Genomic DNA, 16,928 nt, shown 5'->3' on the forward strand with positions numbered 1-16,928 from the left:
ACTCTGGAGACGGATGTTGTTGATTTTGTGCGGGCCTGCACTGTCTGTGCCCGGGACAAGACTCCTCGCCAGAAGCCTGCTGGTCTCCTTCACCCTCTGCCTGTCCCCGAACAGCCTTGGTCTCTGATTGGTATGGACTTTATTACAGACTTATCCCCATCCCGTGGCAACACTGTTGTTTGGGTGGTCGTTGATCGATTTTCCAAGATGGCACATTTTATTCCTCTTCCTGGTCTTCCTTCAGCGCCTCAGTTGGCTAAACAATTTTTTGTACACATTTTTCGTCTTCACGGGTTGCCCACGCAGATCGTCTCGGATAGAGGCGTCCAATTCGTGTCTAAATTCTGGAGGGCCCTCTGTAAACAACTCAAGATTAAATTAAACTTTTCTTCTGCTTATCATCCTCAATCCAATGGGCAAGTAGAAAGAATTAACCAGGTCCTGGGTGATTATTTACGGCATTTTGTTTCCTCCCGCCAGGACGACTGGGCAGATCTTCTACCATGGGCCGAATTCTCGTATAACTTCAGAGTCTCTGAATCTTCTGCTAAATCCCCATTTTTCGTGGTGTACGGCCGTCACCCTCTTCCCCCCCTCCCTATTCCCTTGTCCTCTGGTTTGCCCGCTGTAGATGAAGTGACTCGTGATCTTTCCACCATATGGAAAGAGACCCAAAATTCTCTTTTACAGGCTTCATCTCGCATGAAAAAGTTTGCCGATAAGAAAAGAAGAGCTCCCCCCATTTTTGCTCCCGGAGACAAGGTATGGCTCTCCGCTAAATATGTCCGCTTTCGTGTCCCCAGTTACAAACTGGGACCACGCTATCTTGGTCCTTTCAAAGTCTTGTGCCAAATTAATACTGTCTCTTACAAACTTCTTCTTCCTCCTTCTCTTCGTATTCCTAATGCCTTTCATGTCTCTCTTCTTAAACCACTCATCATCAACCGTTTCTCTCCCAAGCTTGTTTCTCCCACTCCTGTTTCCGGTTCTTCTGACGTCTTCTCAGTGAAGGAGATACTGGCCTCCAAGACGGTCAGAGGAAAAAGGTTCTTTTTGGTGGATTGGGAGGGCTGTGGACCTGAAGAGAGATCCTGGGAACCTGAGGACAACATCCTAGACAAAAGTCTGCTCCTCAGGTTCCCAGGCTCTAAGAAGAGGGGGAGACCCAAGGGGGGGGGTACTGTTACGCCGAGCGCTCCGGGTCCCCGCTCCTCCCCGGAGCGCTCGCTACACTCTCGTTTCTGCAGCGCCCCGGTCAGATCCACTGACCGGGTGCGCTGCGATACCGCCTCCAGCCGGGATGCGATTCACGATGCGGGTGGCGCCCGCTCGCGATGCGCACCCCGGCTCCCGTACCTGACTCGCTCTCCGTCGGTCCTGTCCCGGCGCGCGCGGCCCCGCTCCCTAGGGCGCGCGCGCGCCGGGTCTCTGCGATTTAAAGGGCCACTGCGCCGCTGATTGGCGCAGTGGTTCTAATTAGTGTGTTCACCTGTGCACTCCCTATGTATACCTCACTTCCCCTGCACTCCCTCGCCGGATCTTGTTGCCCTTGTGCCTAGTGAAAGCGTTCCCTTGTGTGTTCTTAGCCTGTGTTCCGACCTCCTGCCGTTGCCCCTGACTACGATCCTTGCTGCCTGCCCCGACCTTCTGCTACGTCCGACCTTGCTTCTGTCTACTCCCTTGTACCGCGCCTATCTTCAGCAGTCAGAGAGGTTGAGCCGTTGCTAGTGGATACGACCTGGTCACTACCGCCGCAGCAAGACCATCCCGCTTTGCGGCGGGCTCTGGTGAATACCAGTAGTGACTTAGAACCGGTCCACTAGCACGGTCCACGCCAATCCCTCTCTGGCACAGAGGATCCACCTCCTGCCAGCCGGCATCGTGACAACCAGTCTGATTTTGGAGAATTACACCAGACACCAGATTCTTAGTTTATCCACTGACAAGTGGCTTTTGACACATTATGCACAAAGGATAAACTTTAATACCTGCCACAACCCAGGCATGTCTCCCATGCCACATAGAATATATTGAAACTAGTGATGAGCGGTATTGGCCATATTCGAATTCGCGATTTTTCGCAAATATATAGACGAATATTCGTCCTATGTTCGTGAATTTCGCACATTCATTATATATTCGCATATGCGAATATTCGCATATGTGAATATTCACATAATCGCGTATTCAAGAAAACAGTGAGGGGGTGGGAACTTTACTATTGGTTGCTAGGGATGTTGTTGATAACCTCTGACAGTGTATTTGCATTATTCTAATTTGCCCACAAGAGAAAAGAAAGAATATGCAAATATTCACATATTGGGGAGAAAAGCGAATATTCGCGAATTTGTGATACAAATTTGAAATGCAAATATTCGTGCCCAACACTAATTGAAACTACTGTAAAACTCATTTTGTATGCAGTTGTTGAAGAATTATAGATCTCCACTAAAGAATTTGTTGAGCTTCAATCTGTATTTTTTATCTCTAGTGGCTTTATAAATCCATGTTATTTATCAATGTTATGTTTATTAGTAATATTATTATTTGTTACATGTTATAAACTCCTTATCAACAAATAACTAAATAAATAAATAAATTAACTTTTTACAATCACAGGCACATATCAGTATGTCATTTATGGCTGTTCTGTAATTCCCTGATACTTCAAATATTTTTTATATATTGAACAACACTTGTGATAAACACTTTAATATTCTGTCTTCTCTCAGAAACTATGTGTCATATGAAAATGTGACTAGTAAACATGGAGCTGGAGGCTTCATGCCATATGGCATGACTGGGATGCTGGCTGGCGCAGCTACTTGCTTCTATGCCTTCGTTGGGTTTGACTGCATTGCAACAACCGGTAAGAACTAGTGTGCACACGACCTTTAAATAGATGGCAGAGTACTTGATAGCCCTATTGAATGAAGCAGGCTGGAATATCAGTGCAGGCTAAAAATCTTTCTTCACTGCTAAGTAGAACAAGGAGCTACTATGCAAGTACAACAGTATATGGATATATACCAGTATGTTTCACTTATTGGATTATCATAAAGGATGGCACCGAGTTGCCTTTTCATGATGTTGCTATCTTATGGTGTGATTATTTATATAAATGGTGAACTAGAAGAGTATTTCTCACAATTTCTCTTTTAGAAGTAAAATTGGCACTATGATTATATTTGTATCCCTTGTATGTAAACTGTAGGTGTACCACAATGCTTAGCATTATGTCAATCCTACGTGGAAGTAATAGAGTGACTTCCAGAGAAGTATCATACCCACTATATGCCACCAGACCAATAGCTCATGGAAGGCCTGATCCTTTACTGAGGTATAGCTGATTTCCTACTGTCACTACTAGTAAGAAATCTGCTCTGGTTTGGCTACTCGCCAGCTTTGCCCACCCTGTTAATAAAGGGCAATTATGACATATTGATAAACAGCACAGTTGTATATCGGTTATAAGTAATGTAACACTTGAAGTCTTAGACTCTGTATAAGAACAAGGGATACCAGGTGTCATGCTATTATGTGTAGTTTATTGGGTTTCCATTGCATTAGTATATCACAGGCAAGTACTTTATAATGCAAGTGACAGTTCTTATATATGAAACTCTAGCTTTATGCCAATAACTTAGAAACAAAAAAATGGAAAATTGGAAGTTCCTTAAAAGAGCTATCCAGCTTGCAAAAGTGTATCCCCTATCTGACACATCCCCTATCCTTTGGATAGGGCAGGGGTCTCAAACATGAAATTTTGGGGCCCACACCAGAGATGTGCAATTTGTATTGCCCTACGCCTGGGATATGCAGTTCCGGGCACCGGGCAGGTGACTTCTTCAGGCATTTATCCCTGCTTCGGGCAAGCAGCGCTAAATGCCGGAAGACTACAAACAAGACTTGATGGGGGTGCATCCTCTGCGTTTGCGATCAAAACCCCCCGCCCCGTCCAATAGAGCCCATTACCTTCACATACCCCACCCTCCTCCCCCCCATCTCCGGTTGGCCGGCCGGCCCGAGTCTGATGAGTGACGTCACGCACGTGACGTCCCTCTGCAGACCAGCGCAGGAGGACGTCAGTAACGTCACTCGTCAGGCCGCCGCCGGTGAGGAGAAGCGCAGCGCAGGACCTGTAGGTGTGTCTATGTGTGTGTGCATGAGTGTGTGTGTCTGTCTGTGTGTGTGTGTGTGTGTGTGTGTGTGTCTGGGGGGGGGGGAAACAATGCTACATAATGTGGGGAACATGCTACCTTCCTAATGTGGGAAACATGATACCTTCCTAATGTGGGTAACATGCTACCTTCCTAAAGTGGGGAACATGCTACCTTCATAATGTGGGGAACATGCTACCTTCCTAATGTGGGGAACATGCTACCTTCCTAATGTGGGGAACATGCAACTTTCCTAATGTGGGGAACATGCTACCTTCCTAATGTGGGGAACATGCTACCTTCCTAATGTGGGGAAACTGCTACCTTCCTAATGTGGGGAAACTGCTACCTTCCTAATGTGGGGACACTGCTACCTTCCTAATGTGGGGAAACCGCTAATTTCCTAATTTGGGGATCATGCAACCTTCCTATTGTGGGGAAACTGCTACCTTCCTAATGTGGGGAACATGTAACCTTCCTAATGTGGGGGAACTTCTACCTTCCTAATGTGGGGAAACCGCTACCTTCCTAAAGTGGGGAAACCGCTACCTTTCTAATGTGGGGAACATGCAACCTTCCCAATGTGGGGATACTGCTACCTTCCTAATGTGGGGAACATGCAACCTTCCTAATTTGGTTAGCATGCAACCTACCTTTTGTGGGGAAACTGCTACCTTCCTAATGTGGGGAAACCGCTATCTTCCTAATGGGGGGAACATGCAACCTTCCTAATGTGGGGAACATGCAACCTTCCTAATGTGGGGAAACTGCAACCTTCCCAATGTGGGAACTTGCTACCTTCCTAATGTGGGGAACCTGCTACCTTCCTAATGTGGGGAACATGCTACCTTCCTAATGTGGGGAACATGCTACCTTCCTAATGTGGGGAACATGCTACCTTCCTAATGTGGGAAACATGCTACCTTCCTAATGTGGGGAACATGCTACCTTCCTAATGTGGGGAACATGCTACCTTCCTAATGTGGGGGACATGCAACCTTCCTAATGTGGGGAAACTGCTACCTTCCTAATATGGGGAACTTGCAACCTTCCTAATGTGGGGAACATGCTACCCTCCTAATGTGGGGAAACTGCTACCTTCCTAATATGGGGAACATGCAACCTTCCTAATGTGGGGAAACTGCTACCTTCCTAATGTAGGGAAACTGCATGATGGGGGCATTATATGTGAGGGGCGCATGTTGGGGGCATTATATGTGAGGGGCGCATGTTTGGGGCATTATATGTGAGGGGTGCATGATGGGGCATTATACGTGAGGGGCGCATGATGGGGGCATTATATGTGAGAGCGTATGATGGGGTATTATATGTGAGGGGGGTATGATGGGGGCATTATATGTAAGAGGCGCATTCGGCCCAGCCTTACCCAGCCACTACCTCCAGTGGCCCCCAGATCATTTGAGTTTGAGACCCCTGGGATAGGGGATACATTTTTTCTAAGCTGGACTACTCCTTTAACTACCCAGGAATTACAGTTCATCTGACCTAAGCAAAAATCACGTCGACTAAATCAAAGACATGTCCCCGGGAAAGGAGGTTATCCTACCACAGAATATCTAAATATAAGTGATACTGAAAAATACACAGTAATAAGCCTTCACAAACGAAAGAGAATCTTTCAATTTGAAAGGGGTACTCCGGGTGCAGAATTATTATGATAAAGTGTATATATGGAAGATGCTCATAGTTTAGGGCAGCCATGCATTTGTGATCATTGCTTCACTGGGATGATGGACTGGGCATGCTTTTGTAGTCTCAGAGGTGTCAGAATTGTATGACAAATAATAAATTGTATTCCTTGATACAATTCAGTATGTATGGAGCTATAGAAATCTATCATGCAATGGTTAGCTGTAACTCTTTCTCTCCTTAACAGTTTCTTGTCTGTAACATATTAACATAAAATGTGATGGGTAACTGGGGTAAGGGGTTGTTAAAGGGATACTCCGGTGGAAAACATTTTTTTCCAGGTGTTTAGAAGTCAACTGGCTCCAGAAAGTTAAACAGATTTGTAAATTACTTTTAATAAACATGTTTTAATCCTTTCAGTACTAACTAGCAGCTGTATATTACAGAGGAAATTCTTTTATTTTTGGATTTCTTTTCTGTCTGTCCACAGTGCTCTCTGCTGACACCTCTGCCCATGTCAGGAACTGTCCAGAGAAGGAGAAAATCCTGATAGCAAACCTATGCTGCTCTGGACAGTTCCTAAAATGGACAGAGGTGTAAGCAAAGAGCACTGTGGTCAGATAGAAAATAAATTCAAAAAGAAAATAATTTCCTCTGTAGTATACAGCAGCTAATAAGTACTGGCAGGATTAAGTTTTTTTTTTTTTAAATAGAAGTCATTTACAAATCTGTTTAACTTTCTGGCACCAGTTAAAAAAAAAAAATGTTTTCCACCAGAGTACCAGAGTACATGTTTCTTGTTTGTTCATCTTGTTAATTTTTTTGCAACTTTGTGCACTAAAAAAAATAATAAAGATCTCTCAGGTTCAGGTCCTGCTCCAGGTCTACCTGCTGCTGATGAGTTGCTTCACTGTGCGGGTGAAGAAAGCTACTCATCAGCGACTGTAGATTCAGGCTGTTGATAATGGAGCTGGTACTGCTCCTGCCATCCCTCCCCAGGAGCCATAGCAGTGGAAGGTGAGCGCAGGGGGCCCCCCGATTCAGACCTGCGAGAGGATGGACGATGGCGCCGATAGGCATCAGCCAACTGACTACATAGGATGTCTCTGTAGTAGGTCAGTTTGTCCTCCCTCTAAGTAGGTGTAAAAAAGGCCCCCATTTTGTGGCGGTAGCGAGGGTCCAATAAGGTGGAGATACAGAAGTCATCCCTCTGCCGAATGGGGACAATTCAGCTGTCACTACGCAAGCACATGAGCATGCATCGTGCCATTTTTGCAATTGACTCGGAGTGACTCCCTGCCTCCATCTCCACTGTATAGTTCAATGGTGTGTCTGAGTCCTCTGTCTCGCCTTCCTCATAACCCTCTAGCTCCTCTGGCTGCTCCTGCTCCTCTTCTCCTGTTAGATTACTAGAAAAACTGCCCATTTGGTGAAACCTAAACTGTGCTCCACTGTGCCCCTCCCCCTCCTCCTCCAGTTCAGCCCCCACAGGGCTCATGTTGCCAGGAGATGTAGGCGCCATGTCTCCAGTGCCCTGACCAGCCTTCGTTTCCAACACATGTTGTAAGAAATGAAGCAATGGAATGACGAAGTTCATCCAGTAATCCTGACGATTTACTAAAAATGTGGCTTCCTCAGAGGGCTTGAGCAAATGGCAGGTGTCACGTATGAGCTGCCACGGGTTCACAATGAAGTTAAACAGAAGTACCCCTATCCGCTTGGATCATCAAGAAATCGGTGATGGCTTTTTTCTGTTCATACAGTCGGCCCAACATATGGAGGATGGAATTCCAACATGTGGAAATGTCACAAATCAGACTATGTTGGGGGATTCTGTTCTGACGCTGCAGCTCAAGGAGGGTGTGCTTTGCGGTGTACAAGTAGCTGAGGTGCATGCAAAGTTTCCTTCCAATTGTTAGGATGTTTTGCAAATGGGAAGAACACTTCAGGAACTTCTCCACAATCAGATTGAACACGAATGCCATGCAGGGCGCATGGCTCAGCCTTCCCAGTCGCAGCGCATGCAAGATGTCATTCCCGTCGTCAGTCACCATGGTTCCCATTTCCAGTTTTCGCGGAGTAAGCCATGCTCCGGTTTCTTTACGAATTACTTTTAGCAGTTCCTCTCCTGTGTGACTCTGTTCGCCAAGGCAAACCATGTGAAGAACAGCGTGACACTGCCGTACCCTGCACACATGGTATGCTGAAGGGGCACTGAGACTTGTCTGTGCAGTAAAGGCTGAGGACACGGTGGAGGATGAGGAGGCGGAGTCGCACACTGTCAAAGGACCAATGGCCTGAGAGTGTGAAGGAGGAAGTGGTGTGACCTGTCCAAGTTGGTGTTGTGGCTTTGCAGGAACCACATTCACCCAGTGAGCCATAAAGGACATGTATTGTCCCTAAACACAGTTGCAGCTCTAGACATCAGTGCTGCCGTGAATTTTGGTACACACCGACAGGCTTAAGGACTGGCCCACCTTCTCTTCCACAAAATTGTGCAGTGCTGGTACTGCCTTCTTCAAAAAGAAATGACGGCTTGAAACTCTCCACCTCGGCTTGGCACAAGCCATCAGTTCTCTGAAAGGTGCAGGGTCCACCACTTAAAAAGGGTGGGACTGCAGCACCAGCAACTTGGACAGGAGCACATTCAGCTTCTGCACCAATGAATGAGTGGGCGCATACTGTTGTCTCTTGGATATGGCTTCGCCGATGGATTGTTGGGCGAATGGCTGACTAAAAGTAGGAGGAGCAGGATCATATATAAAATCATATATATAATTTTATGTTTTTGTTTGCTTGTGTGTCTCTGCAGAGACAAAATACCGGAAGTATGGATGGAAGAAGCAGGGCTCTATGTACCAAAGACAAGCGAGGCTCTGAGACATGACCCAGGCTCACACAGCAGGCTGATTAACAAACCAGGAGACTGCACAGAGCCTTACTTGTCCTCAGTGCACAGAGCCTTGTTTGTCTGCCCACACTTCCTGTATTTTGTCTCTATAGAGAGACACACAGGCAATTGCTGCAGGGACAATACAGCATTTTTTTTACTCAAAATATACACAGGTATTTTTTTAATGTATATTATAAATATACAAATAATCTTAATATCTACATTATACAAAAGTTTCTTGCAAATGACAGGTACGCTTTAATAGTTCAGTTGCCCCACTGGACCTTCTTTACTACTTTTTGTATTTGTACAAGTGCTTCTTTCCTTTGGGGCGGACATTAATGTAAAATGTATAAATGCATCTCCTGCATTCAGTTGTATTGTGTATACTGAGCCATGAAGATACACATATATAGATCAGGTGGGGTCAGTGGTCACAATGTTTTTCTCATGCGTACTTTGACCTGTTTGCAGGAGAGGAAGTGCGGAATCCACAAAGAGCAATACCCATTGGAATCGTGACCTCCTTGCTGGTGTGTTTCATGGCGTATTTCGGTGTGTCAGCAGCCCTGACCTTAATGATGCCTTACTACCTGTTAGATGAGAAGAGTCCTCTTCCTGTTGCCTTCCAGTATGTTGGCTGGGGCCCTGCTAAATATGTGGTGGCTGTTGGGTCCCTTTGTGCGCTGTCAACCAGGTAAATGCCCAGAATCAATATCCCCCTCCCCCCCCCCCCCCCCCAGTGACTGGTTATCAGCCTCACTGTTAGATGAAGTAGACTTTTCTTCTAATGCAAAGCAAATATTGTCACAATGTCATATGCATGTAAAGTGAACAACCCTCCTAATGGTCTTCAAGATCAGTGGTCTCCAAACTGTGGTCCTCCAAAACTACAACTCCTAGCACACCCAAACAGTCAACTGCTTTCCAGGCATGCTGGGAGTTGTAGTTATGCTGACAGCTATAGTTTGGAGACTGCTGCTCAAGAGACTGCTGGGAAAAAAATGAATAAGGAAAAAAATTTGAAAATAAGTTCTTTATCCTGTGGGAAATTTTTGCTTCGTTTCATTATGTTTTTTTAGTTCGGGTAACATTTTCGGTTCAGTATTTCTCTTCGGGTTTGATTTTTCGGATACATTCGGTAATTTTTTGTTTAACTTAGTTTCTTTACTTTGTTTTGTTTTTCTTTTTTTGCCCTTTAGCCTGGGTACCACGAAAAAGTAAGATGCTGTAGGGAATTGTGAGAAACTAATTTAATTTTTTTGATAACAAAATTCTTTTTTATTTAGAAGCAGGGGACCATTATCAGGAGCAGGTGCAGGAAAAGAAGGGAGACGCAGAGATTGGAACATTGGAAGACAGGTAAGATAATGTTTAATTTTATGTGATTTATTAATAAATAATATAATGTTGAATGACTGAATGAATGAATGCTGCGCAAATGATTGATGAGGGATTTATGCATAACGTGTCATGTTGGTTATTTTCATTATATTTTTTTATGTAGATATTTATAGTAAAATATGTGATTTTAATATATACTTATTGTTAATACATACATTTTTATGTAATGTGTATTTTTTTGAACATGTAAAATATGTATGATACGTGTTTTACACTTGCGCTAACCCAGTGATTCCCAACCAGGGTGCATCCAGCTGTTGCAAAACTACAACTCCCAGCATGCCCTGACAGCCAAAGACTGTCCAGGCATGCTGAGAGTTGTAGTTTTGCAATAGCTGGAGGCACCCTAGTTTGTTGGGAAACATTGCGCTAACCTATTTCTGCTTTTTCTTTTTTAAATTTCTTTCTCTGTTCATTGAACTGGTTAGTAGGTTAATGAAATACATAGTTAATTGCTGTGGGAAATTTTTTTTATTGCTAAAACCACAAACGTTCTAAAGGGCAATTATCAAATTATGTCCGTGGTTTTTGTCAATAAAAATTTTCCCACGGCAACTAACTGTGCATTTTATGAACCTACTAACTAGTTCAATAAAGGGAGAGGGAAATGTAAAAAATAAAAAAACGAAATAGGTTAGCGCAGTGTTTCCCAACAAACCAGGGGGCCTCCAGCTGTTGCAAAACTACAACTCCCAGCATGCATGGACATCCTTTGGCTGTCAGGGCATGCTGGGTGTTGTAGTTTTGCAAAAGCTGGAGGCACCCTGGTTCATTGGGAAACAGAAACACTGGGTTAACGCAAGTGTAAAACATGTATCTAACACATTTTACATGTTCAAAAAAATAAACATTACATAAGAATAAATGTATTAACAATAAGTATACATTAAAAACACATATTTTACTATAAATATCTACATAAAAAATACAATAAAAATCACCAACATGACATGTTATACATAAATCACCCGTCAATCAAACACATCGATCAAACACATCAATCATTCATGCAGCATTCATTCGACATTACTTTGTGTATTAATAAATCACATAAAATTACACATTATCTTACCTTTTTTCCAATGTTCCAATCTCCTCGGCTCTCCTCTTTTCCATACACCTGCTCCCCATAATGGTCCCCTGCTTCTAAACGGAAAAAAATCTTGTTAAAAAAAAAAAAATATTTAGTTTGTCACAATTTCTTAGGCATGTACAATTTGTTTTGCTATGAATTTGGATTCATTCGGATGTAAATATTTCGTACATTTGGATCAATCCGAATGTACGAAATATGAATAATTTGGACAAAAACGCATTTCTTTAGAAACAAGTTGCACATGTCTAATAGCCAGACACCTGTGGTGATGGTTTATCTCCAGAGAGAACAAACAAATGGATCAGGGGTTGAAAGATAATGTTGGAGGGGTCTTCTTAACAAGAATCCCCCAGAACTGATATGGCATCCATAATGGTTTTCACCCACCTTTTCTAATAAACAGATGTATGTATATATAGAAAAGAGCAGAATAAAATTCTTCAGAACTAGGCAAAAGAAAACAATAATAAAGATGTATTATATGTTTTGGATGGAATGTTTTTGTTATAATTATAGATGAATAGCTTAATATAAATTTTTGGGGTAAAAATTCTATATAAGAACATGATCACGCCGGGCACATCCACAGTGTATTTCCCACTGTAGAAATCCACTGCTATGAGTAGACAAACATAGCTACCCGGCTACAGCCGCTCTGCAGTCCCTCTGTGACAGCGCATCTGCAGTGTGAAATTTGCTGCGGATGCGCCCCCCGTGTGACCCTGTCCTAAGGGTAAGTTCACTTAACGTATTTTTTTTATCTGAAAAATATGCAGTAAAATACGCAGCAGGAATCTGAGGGTATTTTCCTCAGTCCTCATTTCCCTATTCAGAGGCAGAAAAAATGTGTGCTGCACTTCACTATAGCTTGTTTTCCCTTTGAAGACAAAGGAATTTGCATTGCATGTGGTTTTCACATATATTCTAACATGGAATAGGCAAAAAATATGCCTTAAAAATTCACCTTGTGAACTTACCCTAACTTGTATTTTATTGAGCTAAGTACCTCTTGGTTTAGGAGCCCAGTGGGCAGTCTGTTTCATTTCTGTATGACAGTGGTGTCCAAACTGGGGACCTCCAAATATTGCAAAACTACAATTTCCAACATGACTCCCGGCATGCTGGGATTTGAAGTTTTGCTACATCTGGAGGGCCACAGTTTGTAGACTGCTGCTCTATGATAACAGAGGGAGGGCTGTCATAAACTATGCCCACTAGACAAGGGTACAACTACACACTGCGGAACTGCTGCAGATTTTCTACTCTAAGAGATACTCTTAGAGTGTGCCAGATTTTTATCAGTGTCTCAGGCTGATTAAGAACCTGGCACATCTTTAAAACTGTCTAGTCTAACTTATAGACCTCGTTCTTTTTAAGGGTAGGGTCACACGTAACGGATGACCCGGCCCATTTTGTGCCTTCAGCTGTTGCCACCCCCCTTCCCCCGCCTCTCCCCGCTCCTGGCCTGCTCGCAGCGGCAATCCACCGCTACAAGCAGCCACACAGGGGGCCTGCAAGTCGCTGAGTCCACTCTGACATTGCGGAGCAGCCGTAATGTCTGAGTCCACTGCACATGCGCACACAGTGCTCCGCCAAGCCCGGCCCCTTTAAGGTATGGGAATCTGGTTGAGAATTGTTATAAGAATATAGGGGAGATTTATCAAAACCTGTGCAGAGGGAAAGTTGCCCAGTTGCCCATAGCAACCAATCAGCTTGCTTCTTTCATTTTTAACAAGGCCTCTGCAAAATGAAAGAAGTGATCTGATTGGTTGCTATGGGCAACTGGGCAACTTTCCCACTGCACAGGTTTTGATAAATCTCCCCCATAATCCTTCCATTTACATTTTGCAATTTGTGTATTCAGTAAACAGGAGAACTACATGATATTTACCAAATACGCAAACTTCTAAATTTAAATAGAAGGATTATGGCCCAGATTTATCAAACTGTGTGAGAGAAAAAGTGCAGTGATTTTTCCACAGCAACCAATCACAGCTCAGCTAACACGCTGTGGTAAAGTGAAAGCTGCGCTTTGATTGGTTGTTATGGGAAAATCCCTCCACTTTTTCTCTCACACAGTTTGATAAATCTGGGCCTATACTAAATAATAACACATTTTGTAAGTCTCACTGAATGTGCTTCTGCCATAAAAGCAATACCTGGAATCACATTCTGCATTCAGAGCGGCATATTACATGATGTTTTTCACTAAATATGCTTTGGTCACATGATCATATAGTGAATGTCCCTACTGTGTGTGATCTGCATCATGTTCTGCCCTGCATTCCCAACAGTTCATATTTGGAGTACTCCTTTAATCATATACATATTATCAGATATCACAAAATAGTGATCCAGTATTACTGGTAGTTTACAGTCTTCTGCTAAATTATCAATTTGTGCTAGAAATACATTTCATGGACAGCCCTAAACAATGGGACATATTTTTCCTAAAATGGAGACTTTAAATCATGATCTGTTGGGTAAACTTAAAGGGGTTCTCCACCTAAATTCACTTTTAGAAAAATATAATTTGTGCAGAAGGCAAAGAAAGTGAAAGTCAAAGGGAACCTGTCACCATAAAACTGCTATCTAGTATATTAGTAAACTGTTATAGAGCAAATTGATGTTTATTTTTTGGGAAAAGATTTGGTAGCACTTGTCATTTATTGATTACAATCTCTTATCTTACCATGCTTAGGAGTCCAGTAGGTGTTCCTATCGTTGAGTGACACTAAGAATAAGAGCAGGGATTTTAATGAATAACTTACAAATTATCAAATTCACACAAAGGTATATATATATATATATATATATATATATATATATATATATATTTAGTTCCTATTGCTCTATAACATGATACCAATAGATTAGGTTGCCCTTAAGGCTGGGTTCACATTATGGTTGTGCTATATGTAGCACCTTTACATCAGCATTCAGCAAACTGTCAAAATGGCATGTCGACATATACATAAACGGATTCCATTGACTTTAATAGTCCAAACTTCATCTGGTTACAAAAAACATGGTCACATTACGTCACATATTTACATGTTTGTACTTGGATGCAAAAGGGTGCTGTCCTACATTTTGTGCTAATACACGTATACCGTACTTGAATGAAGTCACTAAAGTCAATGGGGTCCATGCCTTTATGTACCGTATATACTCGAGTATAAGCCGACCCGAATATAAGCCGAGGCCCCTAATTTTACCCCCAAAAACCCAGGAAAAGTTATTGACTCGACTATAAGCCTAGGGTGGGAAATACATCATCCCCCCATGTCATCATCCAGACCCCCGTCATCATCCAGATAGTCGTTGCGGGCTGTCCATTTTAACCGAGGGGGCCTCTTCTCTGCACTTCGGACCCAGAGTAGTGACGTTGCCTTGATGACGACGCACAGGGATGTTGCGCATGAACGTCCCTGTGCGGCATCCTCAAGGCAATGTCACTACTCCGGGGCCTGGCCCGAAGCGCGGAGAAGAGGTCCCCCCGGTTAAAATGGTCAGCCCACAATGACTAACCATCCCCACCGGACGGTCCCTGCAGCATAGATGGCCCGGACCAGCTCACCCTAACTTCCCGCCGAGGGGAGGTGAGTACAAACCAAAAGGGGGGGGGGCTGGATGATAACGAAGGCCGCAGTGGTCTTCAACCTGTGGACCTCCAGAGGTTTCAAAACTACAACACCCTGCATGCCCAAACAGCCGATGGCTGTCCGGGCATGCTGGGAGTTGTAGTTTAGCAACATCTGGAGGTCCGCAGGTTGAAGACCACTGATGAAGGGATTGAAAGGCAGAGAGTTCACTCGAGTATAAGTCGAGGGGGCGTTTTCTGCACGAAAAATCGTGCTGAAAAACTCGGCTTATACTCAAGTATACGGTACGGTATACGGTACGATACGGTATACGGTATTCATATATATTGGCATCCCATTTTGATAGTTTGCCCACATATATGTGCCGTGGATGGCACAAATGCAATGTGATCCCAGCCTAAGACCCACTGGTTGCTAGGGACATGCTGCTTGACAAACTCATTGTAGCACATTTCTAACAAATGAACATGATTTGACTGATCAGCTAAAAGTAAGATTGCTACTTTACTGACAGCAAAATAGTCAAAAGCTGCTTGGCAGCAGTCACATAATGCCAATCCTCAACTCAAAATCCAGCTTTAATAAAAATTTTCTAAAAAGAAAACATTTTTGGCGGAGAACTTCTTTAAGGAGGTAAAACTTTGGTGTTAATGGTCACAAAAGATCAAGAGGGCCCCTTGCATGCCATTAAATGCATTAAACTTTTTCAATATGCAGAACACTTACTGCTTTTTGACTATAAACTGTTAACAAAGAATAATATACAGTATATAAGAGCAATGGTCTGGGTGCAGGTCTACGGTTAACACTGGAGGCTACTAGCCCATTTATTTGTAATCTAAAGGCTTTGTGTACTATGGTGGTGGCTAATTGACTGTAATTACTCATTAATTTCTCTCTCTCACAATCTTGCATGACCGGTGTTTTGCTGTGTTGCATGTGTTTGATTTTTATTCAGTCTGCTCGGATCCATTTTCCCAATGCCTCGTGTAATCTATGCTATGGCGGAGGATGGGTTGCTTTTCAAAACTCTAGCTCAGATCAGTCCCAGGACGAAGACCCCTGTAATTGCCACCCTGTCGTCTGGTGCAGTGGCAGGTGAGATTGTTAGGGAATAAATGACACAAACCAGTGGCAACATGTGAATGTAGATTGTATTAGCAGTGACATCACAGTTTGGTTGTAATATATGTTTGCTCTTACTTCCCAAACCTGTCAACATTCTTTAATCCATTCCATGTCTTGAATCCACTTTTGAAGTCTAATATACAGTGCATTCCGAAAGATTTCAGACCCTTTCACTTTTTTTTTTACATTTTGCTATGTTGTGGCCTTGTAATAAAATAACCAATAATGATTATGGAAAATAAAATTTAGAAAAGTATGCAAATTTATAAAAAAGGAAAAATAAAAATTTTATATGGACCTAAGTATCCAAACCCTTTGCTATGAGACTTAAATTTAGCTCCGGGGCCTCCCCTTTCTCTTGATCATCTTTGAGAAGTTCCTACACATTGACTGGAGTCACCTGTAGTAAATCAGTTGGCTGGACAGGATTTGAGAAGTCACAGCCCTGTATTTATAGCAGACAATGTATATCAGAGCAAAAGCCATGAGGGGAAAAGAACTGCATCTACAGCTCAGAGACATGACCGTGTGGAGCCAGAGATCTGAGGGAGGGAACACATTATTTCTGCTGCTCTGAAAGTTCCGTAGAGCTAAGTGGCCCCCATAATTCTTATATGGAAGAAGTTTGGAACTAACAGGAAACCCAAACTCTTCCTAAAGCTTGCTACCCCATCATACTAAGTAATTGGGGATGAAGGGATTTTGTAAGAGAGATGACCAAAAACCAAATGGTCACTCTGGTTAAGCTTCCAAGAACCTGTTTTAGTGGCCCGAGCAGAGCCCCGACTTTAACCTAATCAAACATCTCTGGAGAGACCTGAAAATGGCTTGCACTGACAGTCCCCATCCAACCGTACAGAGGTTGAGATGATCTTCAAAGAAGAATGACAGAAAATTGCCAAATCCAGGTGTGTAAAGCTTGTGGCATCATACCCAAGAAGACTGAAAGGGGTATTCCAGGAATTTTTTTTATTTGACTATACTACAGGGGC

At 43.2% G+C, this 16,928-nt stretch overlaps 1 protein-coding gene across 4 annotated transcripts in view; it reads left to right on the forward strand.

The window, feature by feature from the left end:
• Positions 1–16,928, forward strand: part of SLC7A2 (solute carrier family 7 member 2) — a 135,445-nt gene that overhangs the window by 87,225 nt on the left and 31,292 nt on the right. For 3 of the 4 annotated variants that reach the window (XM_056558963.1, XM_056558974.1, XM_056558981.1), the window contains exons 5-7: positions 2,733–2,869; positions 9,178–9,400; positions 15,767–15,906. In XM_056558963.1, coding sequence (XP_056414938.1) covers positions 2,733–2,869; positions 9,178–9,400; positions 15,767–15,906 — 500 coding nt within the window. The remainder of the gene's footprint in view (positions 1–2,732; positions 2,870–9,177; positions 9,401–15,766; positions 15,907–16,928) is intronic. The other variant, XM_056558991.1, reaches the window with a different exon arrangement.

This window comes from Hyla sarda, chromosome 1 (assembly GCF_029499605.1).
Source record: "Hyla sarda isolate aHylSar1 chromosome 1, aHylSar1.hap1, whole genome shotgun sequence".
NCBI lineage: Eukaryota > Metazoa > Chordata > Amphibia > Anura > Hylidae > Hyla > Hyla sarda.